General features: G+C 43.2%; 1 protein-coding gene across 6 annotated transcripts in view; it reads left to right on the top strand.

Moving 5' to 3' along the window:
- TRIO (trio Rho guanine nucleotide exchange factor) overlaps positions 1-15,595 on the top strand; it is a 255,311-nt gene that overhangs the window by 220,503 nt on the left and 19,213 nt on the right. For 5 of the 6 annotated variants that reach the window (XM_081919102.1, XM_081919103.1, XM_081919104.1 and 2 more), the window contains exons 40-48: positions 2,063-2,166; positions 4,105-4,174; positions 5,462-5,551; positions 6,834-6,926; positions 7,596-7,646; positions 8,034-8,111; positions 9,758-9,949; positions 13,539-13,716; positions 14,822-15,591. In XM_081919102.1, the coding sequence (XP_081775228.1) occupies positions 2,063-2,166; positions 4,105-4,174; positions 5,462-5,551; positions 6,834-6,926; positions 7,596-7,646; positions 8,034-8,111; positions 9,758-9,949; positions 13,539-13,716; positions 14,822-15,591 (1,626 nt within the window). The remainder of the gene's footprint in view (positions 1-2,062; positions 2,167-4,104; positions 4,175-5,461; positions 5,552-6,833; positions 6,927-7,595; positions 7,647-8,033; positions 8,112-9,757; positions 9,950-13,538; positions 13,717-14,821; positions 15,592-15,595) is intronic. The other variant, XM_081919107.1, reaches the window with a different exon arrangement.

Raw genomic sequence — 15,595 nt, 5'->3', positions numbered from 1 at the left:
GAACAACTTCTGAACGTGGCAGCAAATTAAACAAGTACAATAGATGTACTTTAAAAATGGATTCAATTAGATTGCTTTGAGTTGCTGCTTCTGTTGTCCTGAATTTATGATCTGGAAAGAATCAGATGTGTGGGATCACGGGGCTCACTAGGCTGAGTTGCAAATTGTATTGAGTACCCCAGCTTCTGTGTTCCAAATTGCGTTCATTCGTGCAACCTAATTGAGCAGATTGTTGCCCACACCAGGGCTGCTCTACATTTAGGGCTTCTTCGCGCCCTTTATGGCACAGTAGACAATTTGTATGCTTGCATTCCTTGCACTTGCAGATCTACTTGCTCCTGCAAAGGCTTGTTTCAGGCTATTAAATCCCCCTACGCAATAATATACACAGGTTCATGATCAAACAAAAAACAGTTTGTATAAGCTGGGTGGTATGTGTAGTGAATCGTTAGCTGTTGCTGGAACGTGTGCAAATACACTCGTGGAGGTAGCTGTGGGTTCTGCGCGTGTATTATTCTGGTTCACAACTACCGTATTTTTCCGTGTATAACACACCCCTGTGTTTAAAATGCCGCCTATTTTGGGGGACTCCAATTTAAGAAAGTGGGAGGAGATAGCCTGAAGTTGTTGAGCTTTGAGGGGGGGGAGTATGTGGCGATCACACAGGGTCCCCGGCCGTTTGACTGTCTATTGATCCCTGTGCCACCACTGTGCTCGCTTTCCTGCTGCCACCAACCCGTTACTCTCGGGTACACACTGAGTCCAGACAGTTGTTAAAATTAAATCAAATAAACAATGAAATTGATTGTGAAAATTGACAGTTAACTTCCATTTACTGAAAATAATACTTCCACAGATTTTGGAATGCAGAAATAAAGAGAATAATAAAATCTAGCACATGGAGGCCACTTTAACTAAATTATATTTATAAAATTTGGTATTTGAATGATTGGTGTGAATAATTGCATTATAAATTGGTATTGTTATAATGAGGCCAATATAATTGGACTGTAATTAAAAACTAATAAAAAATTTATTATAAAAAAAGAAAATAATACTTGCACATGTATCACACAAACTGGCCCCCAGTAAGGCACATAAATCTGGATCCAGCATGAATTTGCTGTCTAAGATTCAGATTGATACTGTCCTTTTGCCTTTCTGAGCTGCTTTTCCCACAGACTTGGTCCTGTGAGTTGATGTGTCAAGCCAAACAAGGAGCAATGTAACATTATACATAAAGCACGCAAACTGATAATATGAAAAAGAGTAAATCGGGATTTGTTACTTCCCGTTCTTCAGTACTTACTTGACCACAATGTGGAAGCATGTTGGAAAGGGATTTTCAACTACGCTGTTGCAAAAATGTTTGGCTTCCCATTGGGTCTCTTGTGTTTTTTATGTTCTAAATAAGAGCATGGCTTATGGCAGGTGTGAGCAGAAGAGAGATAGTCTGGACCACTGGCCAACCCTGGTGGCTGTTGATCCTATCCTGCGAGGCATTTCTTAAACAAGAGTTCATACTCAGAATCAATGAATGCATATTAGTTATGCCATTAGGACTTCATCCTGAATACAGTGGTACCCCGTGTAACGTACTTAATCCATTCTGGAGGTCCGTTCGTAACAGGAAACCGCTTGTAACATGAGGCACGCTTTCTCTAATGGTGCCTCTCGCTGCTGCTGTGCCACTGAAGCACGACTTCCTCTCATAACCTGGGGCAAAGGTTGCAACAAGGGGCATCTACTTCCGGGTTAGCGGAGCGTGTGACCCACAGCATTCATAAGGGGGACGGTACATAACGCAAGGTACCACTATATGTATTTTCAGCCACCCCCCTAGATAGATAGATAGATGATAGATAGATAGATAGATAGATAGATAGATAGATAGATAGATAGATAGATATTATTAAAAACACATCAGCCAGCAGGGGGATTTTGGGGGATGGAGGAAGAATGATAAAGGGCCCAAGGTGGTACTCAGCAGTTTGCAATGTTAAAAGTAATAAAAAGGTGAACAGCGGCACTCATGTCCATTTTTCTTACTAACTTACTCCAGGGTTACATGGCACTCATGAAAGAAGATGGTGTTCCGGACGACATGAAAGGGAAAGACAAAATTGTGTTTGGCAACATTCATCAAATATATGACTGGCACAGAGAGTATGTATGTTTTTGTTTTTGTTCATAACTGGTTTTCTTTCTGGTTCTCATCTCGCATAACCAGCTGAAGAAGTGGACAAAAACCACCCCAAGCAGCATAAAAATATTATACTGGAAAAATTGAGTCGAGCATGTTGTAACAATTGACATAGAACCATAGAATTGTAGAGCTGGAAGGGTCCCTGAGGGTCACCTAGTCCAACCGCCTGCAATGCAGGAATCTCAACTAGATCATAAATGACAGGTGGCCATCCAACCTCTGCTTAAATATCTCCAGCGAAGGAGAGTCCACCACCTTTCATGGGAATTGGTTCCATTGTCAAACAGCTCGTACTGTCAAGAAACGTCTTCCTGCTGTTTAGTTGGAATCTCCTTTCTTCTAACTTGCATCCATTGGTTCGGGTCTTATCCTCTGGAGCAGGAGAAGACAAGCTCGCTCCATCTTTCATGTGACAGCCCTTCAGAGACCCTTTTCCAAGTGTCAGGCAGGGAGCTACTGGATAAGGGGGTCTTTTCTCTGGAGGCACACAAATTATGTATTTTTTTCAACCAGGCATCCACCTCTGTTAGGTTCCAGGCAAAGGTTGTCCTGCTGTCTTGTGCTTTTTGTAATGAACGGATACTGTTGGAAGGCCATTCCTGGAAATGTATCTGGTGCCCAGTTTATTTCAGTAGAAAGAAATTACTTTGGTTTTTACCACTTGGGGGCAGTTTCCAATTTACAGCATGCCACAGGTGGAACTATAAGCCAGTTATTTCCAGCACTAAGGTGGTTTAGCTGTGCCTTGTTTCAGATGGAAGTCTGACCTCTATATTGCAGTTTGCTTCTTAACATTTGGACATCTCTGGTACCTAAGGATGGAGCCTAGTCCTAGTTGTTCTAGTAACAGGGATGCCCTTGATTTAATATAACTTTGTGGCTCAAGAACGTGGTCTCAGCTGAAAGTTTCAGATCCCTTCATTTCACAATTGTGCACAGTCTGCCATAAGATGAGATCTTAGATTTTGGTTCTGTTCTATCTGAGCAGCAATTGCTCCTAGTGTCTGGGAGTCTTATATTTGGAAAGTCTACAGACAAGAATAACTGTCTGGTGGACTATTTGGACTATTGCAAGACATTTCTGAATGGATTCATTTATTTCTGCAGAATCTGTGGATGGAAGGCCTACATTGCAAACATTGTTAGGGCCCCGCAAATGGCCTTCTGTGTCTTCTATCCCTTTAGTATCTCTACGAATGAGTGGTGGCAACTACATAATAGACAGACCTTGGATTAGAGCCAGTTCCTCAACTGCTGGTGCATGTTCATGTAACATGATTCATCTACACTGGAATTTCCCTTATCCCTAGATAAAGATAATTTTGCCATTTGCTTTTGCTCAAGTTTGGAAGTAACATGAGTGCATTGACATGCAACTCTACACACCGTGTTCACTACTCAGCTATTTGTCACTGTGATGAAGAAGACATGGCGTATGTGTTAGTAGAGCTCTGATTCAGAGGAATCCCAAGTTAGGGCAAAGCTTCCTTGCTGTTGCTTGTTAACTTTCATTTCGATGAAACCCTACGCTTTTCCCAGATGTTCTTCGCCTGGGCTCAGAATTGTCCCAGGAACACAGTCAAACCAAGTGGCTGGTTGAGGCAATTATAATTTTATGGGAACTTACTCAGCAGTGTCCAAGCTGAGAGGGGCACCCTGGGATTTCTTGCAGCATTTAATTGCCGGACTGGACATAATACTGGGGTGATGTGATATGGCTGCTGGCAAATGACAAAAGTGTCTTCAGCCAATCCACTGATGCGTCTTCCACAAACCTTTCTATTTCCTAAAGTAGATGCCTCCCACAGATGAAATGCAACCAAACTGTTGTCTGCTGTTGAATCAGTTGTTTGTTGTCACAATGAGGCTAATAATAAATATATTTTTGTACTGTTCAGTTTCTTTTTAGGAGAATTAGAGAAGTGCCTTGAGGATCCAGAAAAATTGGGATCACTTTTTGTTAAACATGTAAGTATGCTCCTCCTCTCCATTGCATATATAGAAGCTGCGTCGATCATAGATCTGGATATTTGACAACATACAAGCAGCCCTTATATCTTCACCCATGTATTCTCCATTCTGTGCCTTTTTAAAAAACGCATGGACTTGCTTTGCTTTGCTTCTTTGCCTTCCAAAATGCTTAGTTAGAGTGGCAGGAATAGTGAACTTGGGGGAGATATCAAGAAATTATGCACAGAGCAGATTCCAGAACTAACGCCTTCCGTTCTCTCTTAAATGTGTAGGCAGTGACAGAACATGCAATCTGTTACACTCTCACTTAGTTTCCTGATTTTTCTACTTAGCCAGACTTTTGTGGCTTTCCATATGTACAACGAATCTGAAATATGCTCTTAAAGAACAGAGGTTATTTCTTCACTTCTTTATTTGTACCATGACACATTTCCTCATGGTGGGGGCGGGAGTCTCCTCAAGAAGATCAGCCATGGTGGCCACACTTCCCGAAAGATGGAGTTGTTCATTACTGTCATTTTAGCCCTTCAGAGCACACAGCCAGAGAGGAGTGTTGGACCTTGCTTTGACTCAAAGTGTGCCCTAGAATGCCCACAACCTTTGAGTACACTCCAGAATTCTTTGCAATATAAGGAGGGTTCGTGACTGGCTCTGACAGTTCCTTGGCAGTGGGAAGCAGTCCCTGAGGGCACAAAGTTTTGGAGCAGCTGCACTCATGCACAAGCCTGCATAACAAATGGGTTTATTAATTTGGGGGCAGCAGGGAGGATATGCCTTGACAGTAATGTGGGTCATAATCCTCTGCCAAACGTCTCTGGGCACAAAGTGTAGACTTGAGGCGAACATAGATATGACCACCAGCAGGCTAATTGTGTAAAAGGTGCTCTCCGTCAGTTGCAATTATCGTTGTTGGCTGTGTTCGTGTACGGCAGTCATGGGGAACCTCTCAAGCTCCTGCTGTTGCTGAACTGCAATGGCCATCACTTCTGAGCATCGCCCATGCTTTCTTGGGCTGATGGGAAGAGTCATTCAGCAACATCTGAAGAGCCAGAAGTTCCCCACACCTAGTCTGTTGCACACTTGATTTATCCAAGCACTTGTGAGCATATGCAAGGAAGAGAGTAGGTGAGACAGTATGGAAAATGCAGTATCTTATATGGACCATTATATTCCTGTAGAATATGGTAGCTTTTGTTCTAATGATCTGTGCTACTCTGGTCCGTGCCAAGTATGCTTTACGTTTTCATGAAATACAACATCCTTGTTCTTTTCCCTCTGCTGCAGGAGAGAAGATTGCACATGTACATAGTTTACTGCCAAAACAAACCAAAGTCTGAGCATATTGTCTCGGAATACATTGATACTTTTTTTGAGGTAAGTGCCAAAGGCAGGGGGGGGTTGGCTGTCTCTTTCTGGACAGAAGAAATATACTCATAATCTTTTCCAAAAATTATTGTTCTTTGCAGTCTCTGAGACATTATCTCTCTCAGGATCTGTGGCTGAGATCGAAATTAGTTTATTGTTACCAAATGAATAAACTCTCTCCCCCCCCCACCCCCCAATTAGCTCTAGGGTTTAATAATTCTGTACATCAAATTCTGCTTCAAGGTGAATTACAGCATGGAATCGGGTTTTTTTGTGATTTTACCATACAATACGTGTGAGACATCAGGAAGCCGAGTGACATCGACTCATTTAAGTGGGTGTTAAGATGTTTTCATAGCAACCTGAATTCAAATCACTAGCTGCTTTCACATACCAAGCCAAAGACATTCAAATGAGGGGGAAAGTTTAAACCATTGTTTCCCAAGCTTGGGTCTCTTGCTGTTTTTGGAAGGTGCTCCCATCATCCCTAGCTAGCAGGACTAGTGGTCAGGGATGATGGGAACTGTAGTTCAAAAACAGCTGGAGACGTACGTTTGGGAAAACACTGGTTTAAACGAAGAGTAATAGAGACTACTACTTATTCAGATGTGGCTAAATCTCTGTTTACCGTGTTGATTCTGTCAGCTTGAAGGTACAAGCAAGGATAGGTGTTGGTCCCTAGATATGTATGAACACATGCTGCCTCTGTATTGACTGAGCATCAAGTGTTAATAGAAAACTAGTTTTAGCCCAACAGACAATCCAAGGGAATAGTTTACTTTTGCATCCTTCTTTTGCCAGCCAATCAAAGCCTGGAAAATTAAGTAGGGCCAAAATGAGTCTTTCTTGTTCCCAAGCTGGCCTGAGGTTGCTGCCACCATCATCTCCCTTTCCTATTAAAGTTTAAGCCCCCAGGTTATTAAAATGTAAGCCCCCCAGGTTTGGCATCCATAGATGGTCTGGCTGTGTGTAACTAAGAATAACTGTCGTCCTTTAACAGGAGGGATGATAGGCCCAGACAGGATAAAGGGGATGAGACTCAACAGATTTCTTTGGGATATGGATAGAATGAAGTCAGGGAAGACGTGAGCCCTACTGAAAAGCAAACTTCTTCTTTTTTAACAGTTCATTTTGCTAAGTAATTTAGAGAGTTAATCTAAGGGAAGCTGTTAGGAATCCTGAAGGGAAATCTGTATTAGAGTGGCTGTCAAAACTAGCTTCCTTGATGATATTTCCTCTCAAAATAGAGAGTTACAGGATCTGCTCTGATCTTTTATTTTACTACTACTAGGACCTGAAGCAACGTTTGGGTCACCGACTTCAGCTCACCGACTTGCTGATAAAACCAGTGCAAAGAATTATGAAATACCAATTGCTACTAAAGGTAAGGCACTTTGAATGCTCTCGGTTGGGAGTTTTATTGCTGTATAGCATTTGGAACACTTAAAAAAAAAAGATTGCTTTGCATCTTATAGATATAGGCAGATATTTCTCAGACAGTACCCACAAATGTTGTTTGTTTTTGTTGGAGCACTGTGTGTCTGCTAAGGTAGTTTACATAAGTATGCAACAGGAAATAGTAAATAACTAGTGTTAATTCTGATCTGAAAACATTTCATTTCCTCTGTTTGCCAATTTCAGAGAAAGCAGAGCCCTTTGTGGGGATTTAGCTACTTGTGAATAAAATAATATTTGTTTTGCTTTGTTTGATTTCTTACCTCACTTATAACATATGGTTACAACCATAAAATATACAACTTAAAGCACTTGCCCATATAAAACAAAAACACAGTAAATATGCAAAGCAATTGAAGGACAGTCAGGAAACACACTTTGTTTTTACTGTTTGATTTCTTCGCCTAAGCATTTTATTTCTGATATGCTGTACATCAGGGCTTCCCAGAAGTCCCAAAATGGGATGGTAGATAAATGCACATTTTATTATCATCAGCAGTTTCTGATCATCAGGACTTCCCAATATACCGGTATATGCATACACATATATAATTTTAGTAGAAGATGTCAACTCATAGTTCTTTCTTTTTCTTTGCAGGACTTCCTTAAGTACTCCAAAAAAGCTAATCTTGATACAACAGAATTAGAGGTACTTAGAAATACTGTTTTCTTTAATATTTATGCCAGCATCAAGACAGCTGTTGTAGCAGAATTATAGCACTCTTTCTGTATCTGTCTGCAGTCTGTGGACCTCCTTCACACAGATTGTTCTGTTTTTGTTTTTCCACATTGGATTTATTCTGGAATTAATGGTTAAAGCAGCAGTTCCATCACTTTGGGAGAATTCGTCATGGAGATTACAGGAAGGGGCAGGTTGTTCCCAGAAGCAGTCTCCCAACAAATTTTATTATATAGCCTGCCTCTTCGATATGTGCAATCAATCTTGGTAGTGGCACCTTAGAGAATCTGAAAAGAATAACTAAAAGGCATTGCACAGTTGACTGTTCTAATCTCTCTCTCTTTCTTGATTCAATAGAGGGCTGTAGAAGTAATGTGTATAGTCCCAAAACGGTGCAACGACATGATGAATGTTGGTCGTTTACAAGGATTTGATGTAAGTCCTTCCTTGGGTTTGGGCACCTTTTTCTTCACAAACAGCATCCTCCCATTACAATCTGGTTTTGAGTTACCTGGAAGCATTTTAAGAATAAGTGCATGTATTCTTAACATTTGGACTCATTTCAGCTTCAAAATTACTCCTAAAATCCAATTGAAGTACCTTTTTTCTCGTTAGAGGTTGAAAACAGACCATAGGGAAGTAGCCTTCTTGCTCGCTTGCCCCTGCTAGGTCCCTAAACTGTAATGCTGGCAGGAGGGCAAAGCATAAGGATAGGAATAGTACAGGGAACTGTGCCCCTGAAGGCTTGCACCCAAACTTAGAACTCATGACCTCTTGTCCCTGCTCTTTCATCCTCCTAGAGCAGCTGGGCTGGATCTATACTGATGGAAAATGCTATTAAAAAATAGCTCCCAGTGCAATTTCCCATTGGTGACACATCGCTACTCTACAGCTACCTCTGGTGTTACATTTTTATAACGCATTTTTAACGTTATAACTCACCAGTGTAGATTAGTCCCTGTTCTCATCTGACATATGCATGTTGGATGTCACAGTTGTTGGAACAAGAGCCAGAATATAATGTGCAGAGATAATGCAGTGAGCCCGAATTCACATGGTTGTTGTGTAATAATGGCTCAGTTGATATACATCAGGTGGAAGTAAGGCATAGCTGTCAACCTTTCCCTTTTCTTGCAAGGAATCCTATTTGGAATAAGGGAATTTCCCTTAAAAAGGGGAGGAAAGTTGACAGCTATGGAGGTAAGGAGCTGCATTCCTGATCCCCGCTAAATTGTACATTTGCTAACGGGTGGGGCTGCTTGGTTGTGACATTTTGAGATGTGGCCCAAAGGAAGTGCGCACACAACCCATGATCACGTGGAATGGGAAGAGGCTTCCTGATGACCATGAGAGAGTGTGTGATTTTCTTTCTATGATCTTAACTGTATTGATACCACTGTTTCTGCCATTTAGTTGTTTTTAATCAGTCACATGTCCCTTTGGATTCCCAACTTCGGTCTTCTACAGGCTACAGTCCTTCGGGGATAAATTTAGCAGAGCACCGTAAGAATGTAGATATAGTTTGAATCGGAGAGCAGCACCAATTCTCAGTAACATAACCATGTGGAATGTAAAAATTTTGTTAGCCATACTTTCTTTGGTAATATAACTACTTGTTTCAGCTGGAACTAGATCCAGCAATGGGGCAAGTTGATCTTGTGCCGCTCAGAGAGGAAGGAATAACAAGTAGGGAGAGCACCCAATTAACTCTAATTGCAAGAACGGTTGAGCATATCTTCCAACAAATTAGAGGTATAGCCTCTCAAATAACCCAATTATCCAAAGAGGTCCACAGTTTATCAGTTAATAACAAGCAGGCATTAACAGAACACCATAGTACCAAAGTGAACTGGCAACAAGAGGAGACCCCGAACCTCAACATAGAACGTGCAGAGGCTCTTAAAACAAACTCTTCTTATTTAATCTTCCAACCAAAAAAGATCTGCATGACAATTTGTGGAAGGCCAGATCAAACTCCTAACTGGAAAGGTACCCAGCGTTCCAAACGACATTTATCAGACTTGTTTCAGCTGATGGACTAAAAAGGGTTGACTCAACTTGTTCTGGCCTCTCTTTTTTAGGGTAAAATTGTTGCCCAGGGTAAGCTGTTGCTGCAAGATACGTTCATGGTCACAGATCAGGAAACGGGACTCTTGCCGCGTTGCAAAGAAAGGCGGGTGTTCCTGTTTGAACAGATTGTTATATTCAGTGAACCACTAGATAAAAAGAAAGGCTTCTCAACGCCAGGATTCTTATTTAAAAACAGTATCAAGGTAAGTCTTCTGCATATGTTTTTTCTTTTAGTTATGCAGTGGGCTTGAGGGTTCAATTCCATTTTGACAACAGTTTCTAATCCAACTGTGCTCATAGACTGTTTAAAGGGGGGTGTCCCCTTCCTCTGGGATTAATCTCCTGATTCTGCAAAAAACACTGAGAAAGGGTTTATTTCAAAGCTTAGTGAAAATATACCAATGATCAGGAGATGAAAGGCTAGCTGTGGGTTAACCCACAGAGCCTAGGACTTGCCGATCAGAAGGTCGATGGTTCGAATCCCCCAGCCCCTTCCGTTTCTCCTACCGCTTCGCTGAAGGGGCACTGCACAGCTTTCCCTCTCCAGCTTTCCCTGCGCAGCACCTCTCCAGCGAAGCGAAGCCAGGAGAGCAAGAGGGATCGGTGCGCACTGATCCCTCTTGCTCTCCTGGCTTCAACGAAAGCAACGCGAAGCCTCCTGAGCACAGTGGGAGCGCTCCCTCAAGTGACTGGGTTTTAGAAAATGGTTTTCAGAGAAATTAAGTGAATTACAAAGCAGGAATTAACTTCTGTTGCCTACTTTGGCTGCAGTACAAATGCTTATTATAGCCAGAAATTGGAAATACTTGGAGCAAACCAGCCAAAAGGCCTGGAACACAGTCAGGTGTGGTTTCTCTTAATTATGGGGAAAATTGCAAAATGCAGTTGATTAGGAGTCAAATTTTAAAAGACTATTTCTCATGTGTCTGGCAAAGCTTTATAAGTTAATAATATCAAAACTGTTCCAATCAGGTATGCCAGCATTTAGAATGCTGGACCACCCCATAGTAAGTCTGGAAATTGTAGATGGTGTCTTGTGAACGATGTGCCTCTTCTAAGAACCTGTCTAATGACATAAAGAATCTTATTGATTTATGGCAACATAACATTGCTCAACCCCATACGTCAACAGCAAATGATTGTTGTACTTCCCTTTACCTGTTTTCTGTGCTGGTGTGCTTTTCCAAACCCCATTTTATTCATGCACATTCCCACTGTTCATCTTTTAATATCAGATATAAGTCAATATCTATGTTTATATTGAAACTCCATGAAGGTTTACTCCATGGAGCAGTGCGCCATCCTCCCCTTTGTGTGTCCATAGCACACATATTGTGATCAGGCCCCTTGACCTCCCTGCCTTTTTCAGTATGATTCACTTTTATCTCACCATACTTGTAAATGTGCGTTTTCCCACCAGGTGGCCTCAACAACTCACTTCACAAACTGGATGTGAAGATGTTGTATTCTTTATTGGCTCATCTGTTGGAACGACTTCCCGAGTTTGATTTCTGGGTTGTTTGTTCACACTTGAGTCAAGATCCCAAGCTGTACTTGGTCACTCCAAAAATTGCTGCAGAGAGCTCTTTAGTCTGTCAGCAAACTAACCTGGAATGGAATTTTATGAATCCCTCCCTTCCTCCAGGGAGCACAGAGTAGCAATTTATTCTCACCAGTGCCCTGTGACGGATGTTGGGTTGAAAGAAAAACGATTCAAACAAGGTCACCGCAGAGAGCTTCATGACTGAGTGGGGACTTGATTCTAGGTTTGCCAAACCCAGCACTCTAGCCATTGCAGCACACTTAATGCAAAACTACTTTGTGCTTCAGCTGAGCTAAGAGGAGCAGGTGCAAGTTGGCAAGAGGCCTGTTGTTAAATGTTAACCTGAGATGAAAGTTGGACTGAAAGAGGTTGTTCATAGTTACTGGCAGCATCTTGTATTGTTTTGTAGCTCAGCCTTGCAAAAGAGCCCGCACAAGTTACTGGCCTGTGCAAAAAAAATATTAGTATGCTAAGAGACTAGTAGCCTGTTATTTCCATGCTGGCCAAAGAGGGAAGTAAGCATGGAAATACAGGCTAGTTTTAAAAGTTGCCTTCTGCCCAAGAGGACTGGTGGACTCCACCGTTTCCTTGCTGATCACGGAAGAGGGAACTATCCCTCTTCTGTAGCCAGCACAGAAACCAAACTAGCTTGAACAGAAGGGATGGCATGACCGCTCCCTCCTTTGCCATCATGCTCACTTAAAGGTAAAGGTAAAGGGACCCCTGACCATTAGGTCCAGTCGTGGCCGACTTTGGGGTTGCGGCGCTCATCTTGCTTTATTGGCCGAGGGAGCTGGCGTACAGCTTCCGGGTCATGTGGCCGGCATGACTAAGCCGCTTCTGGCAAACCAGAGCAGCGCATGGAAACACTGTTTACCTTCCCGCCGGAGCGGTATCTATTTATCTACTTGCACATGCTTTCGAACTGCTAGGTGGGCAGGAGCAGGGACCAAGCAACGGGAGCTCACCCCGTCGCGGGGATTCGAACCGCCAACCTTCTGATCAGCAAGTCCTAGGCTCTGTGGTTTAACCCACAGCACCACCCACGTCCCTAAAGAGGAGCTGCTCCTACTTTGCTTGGGTAATGACAAATCTGTAGGGACACGTGGAATGCTGAGAATCAGAGGCACTGTCTCATTCGACTGCTCCCTGGTTTAGCACTTTTTCTCATTTCTAGGTGTATTTGAAGCCTTTCGAGCAATTCCCCCTCATCACTAACAAATTGATCAGGTGTCAAAGTGCAAATGGCTTCTTCTGTGCAGGGGCAAGTCAGAAATTCCCTTAGCAAGTAAGGAGGGAAGTTTTTAGAAACTTAAGAGAGGGTGCGTTTTTCCTTCTTTGCTGTCAGGCTGTTTTGAATGATTAACATAACACTGGCTGTCTAGGTAGGCTAGTGAAATTTGCTTGAAGACTTCAAATTAAGACATGACTATTATTATTATTATTATTATTATTATTATTATTATTATTATTATTATGTTTACCCCGTCCATCTGGCTGGGTTTCCCCAGCCACTCTGGGCGGCTCCCAACAGAATATTAAAAACATGATAAAACCTCAAACATTAAAAGCTTCCCTAAACAGGACTACCTTCAGAAGTCTTCTAAAAGTCAGATAGTTGTTTATTTCCTTGACATCTGATGGGAAGGCGTTCCACAGGTCGGGCGCCACTACCAAGAAGGCCCTCTGCCTGGTTCCCTGTCACCTCGCTTCTTGCAGTGAGGGAACCGCCAGAAGGCTCTCGGAGGTGGACCTCAGTGTCCGGGCAGAACAATGGAGGTAGAGACGCTCCTTCAGGTATACTAGACCGAGGCCATTTAGGGCTTTCAAGGTCAGCACCAACACTTTGAATTGTGCTGGGAAATGTACTGGGAGCCAATGTAGGTCTTTCTGGACCGGTGTTATATGGTCTCAGCGGCCACTCCCAGTCACCAGTCTAGCTGCCACAGTCTGGATTAGTTGTTTGACGCTTTGTGTGGGCTGGGCTATGGACAACATGGACTAGAAATGAGTGTTACATCCCCAGCTCCAGTGCCAATAGGCTCTGGTGCAACAAGTTCTCCAATTGCTAGTGCCCCTTCCGGTTTTGGCTGTGTATAGCTGTGACCAGCTCGCAGAGTGGTCTTTATTGGGAATTCCTCGACATGGGTGCTCCTGCTAGGTTACCGCATGCCATCTGATCAAAAGTAGTAACAAAAGGATGAAATTGGCATTTTCTGAAAGCTTTTCCCTTTTTCTCTTTAATGAAGGTGAGTGGCCTGTGCTTGGAGGAAAACGTAGACAGCGATCCCTGTAAATTTGCACTAACGTCACGGGCAGGTGATGTTATGGAGACTTTTGTTTTGCATTCCACCAGTCCAGGAGTCCGCCAAATGTGGATCCACGAAATCAACCAAATCTTGGAAAACCAGCGTAATTTTCTAAATGGTAAAGTGGACTTCATTTCTACTTCCTACTAAAGTTTCAGAATTAATCTAATTCTCCAGGCGGTTTTCTTTGTCTTGCTATTTTAAAAGTCCCCCTCTATCACGGTTCCATATTTTGAGTTTATTGACAGGGCTAATAATTTTGCTTTCCTTGTGGAAGCTTTTTGTCAGAGACTTTAGTTCATTCCCAGTAACCTTCCATGCAGAATCACACTGAAGCTAAGTTTTTAAAAGCCAGCCGTAATGGTTTGACATATCATTTTGCTTACCTTGCTTGTTAATTAATTATATTCGAGAGTGGATGTCCAGCTTCCTTTTTTTAAGAACTTCTGCTAAATATCTTGTCTAGCCCTGACTTCCTCTTTTTAGCACAGATAACCTAAATAATGTCCCACAATTTATTCAGTTTAAAACACCTAGATACCATAGTCTGATTTACAGATACATATTTCAGATAATCCCATTTTTTCCATCCACACAAAATTATTCACATGGTTGTTATAATCCCACTATTTCATATAAATAGATCATCAAAGCAAAAATAACCGATATGCTTTCACTTTGACATTCTTGGACAAATAAGAAGTTGTCCATAGTATGTCCATACTGTAATTCAGCAACTCACACAACGCAATGTTAATTTAATCACAGTTGTTTCATAAATAGTATTGTGTTCCTTATCAAATACATCAGAATTTTTTGCTGCCATGAATATATTTGCTTTAAAGTTGCTTGGCTTTATCTGGGAATAATGGTGTAAGTAATACCTGCCAAAAAACATGGCGATTGTGCAAAAGAAGATACAGTCAAACCTCGGTTGTCAAACGTAATCCATTCCAGAAGCCCATTTGGCTTCTGAAATGTTCAACAACCAAGGCGCAGCTTCCAATTGGTTGCAGGAGCTTCCTGCACTGAAGCGGAAGCTGCGTCGGACTTTCGGCTTCCGAAAAATGTTCGAAAACCAGAGCATTTACTTCCGGGCTTTCTACGTTCTGGAGCTGAGGTTCGACTGTACCGCTATTGGGGCAGTTGAATTTGAGACCCTGTTTGACAACTGGCTTTGCATTGCCTTCCATTTTTGTGTGAACCCCTCTCGCTTTTCTCAGCCTTGACATCACCGATCGAGTACCAGAGGAACCACAGTGGTCCTGGTGGCGGCGGCGGCAGCAGCAATAGCAGTGGCCCTAGCACCTGCCCTGGAATCCCCAGCTCCAGCCGTAGCAGGCCTTCCCGGATCCCGCAGCCGGTCCGACACCATTCCCCAGTCCTGGTCTCCTCTGCAGCCTCAGTCCAAGCAGAGGCAGACAAGATGTCAGGTATGTCCATTCACAATTCCTCCCTGCCTCCCCACACCACCACCACCCTAGAGGCTGGCCTTAGCCAGGCAGGCAGGCACCCGGTACCAAACGCTCAGCAGAACGGTCCAGAGAGAGAACCAGAGAAGATCCCCAAGATGAAAGCGATGGAGAGCCCCCGGAAGGCGTCGGGAAGCGCTTGCGGCTCGGCAGACGCGGATCAGAGGGAATTCCGCGGGAACTCGGAGGAGATCCGTTCCAGGAGCAGCGTGGGATCGCTGGCGCTGGGGAAACCGAGGCCCGGAGCCGTCTCGCCAATAAACTCTCCTCCCGCAATGACTTTCCCTTCTCCTTTTGGCAAGGAAGCCTTTCCTCCCAGCAGCCCCCTGCAGAAGGGCTCCTTTTGGAGCTCCATCCCAGCATCCCCTGTCAGCCGCCCCGGCTCCTTCACTTTTCCCGGGGACAGTGACTCCCTCCAGCGCCAGGTCCACCGCCACTCTTCACACAGCAAGGACACAGACCGCATGAGCACATGTTCCTCGACCAGCGAGCAGTCAGTACACTCCACCCAGAGTAATGGGGTAA

Source organism: Podarcis melisellensis (genome assembly GCF_964234715.1).
Source record: "Podarcis melisellensis genome assembly, chromosome: 7".
Taxonomy (NCBI): domain Eukaryota; kingdom Metazoa; phylum Chordata; class Lepidosauria; order Squamata; family Lacertidae; genus Podarcis; species Podarcis melisellensis.
Note: the sequence above shows the minus strand (reverse complement) of the source record. Positions and strands in the feature narration are given on the sequence as shown.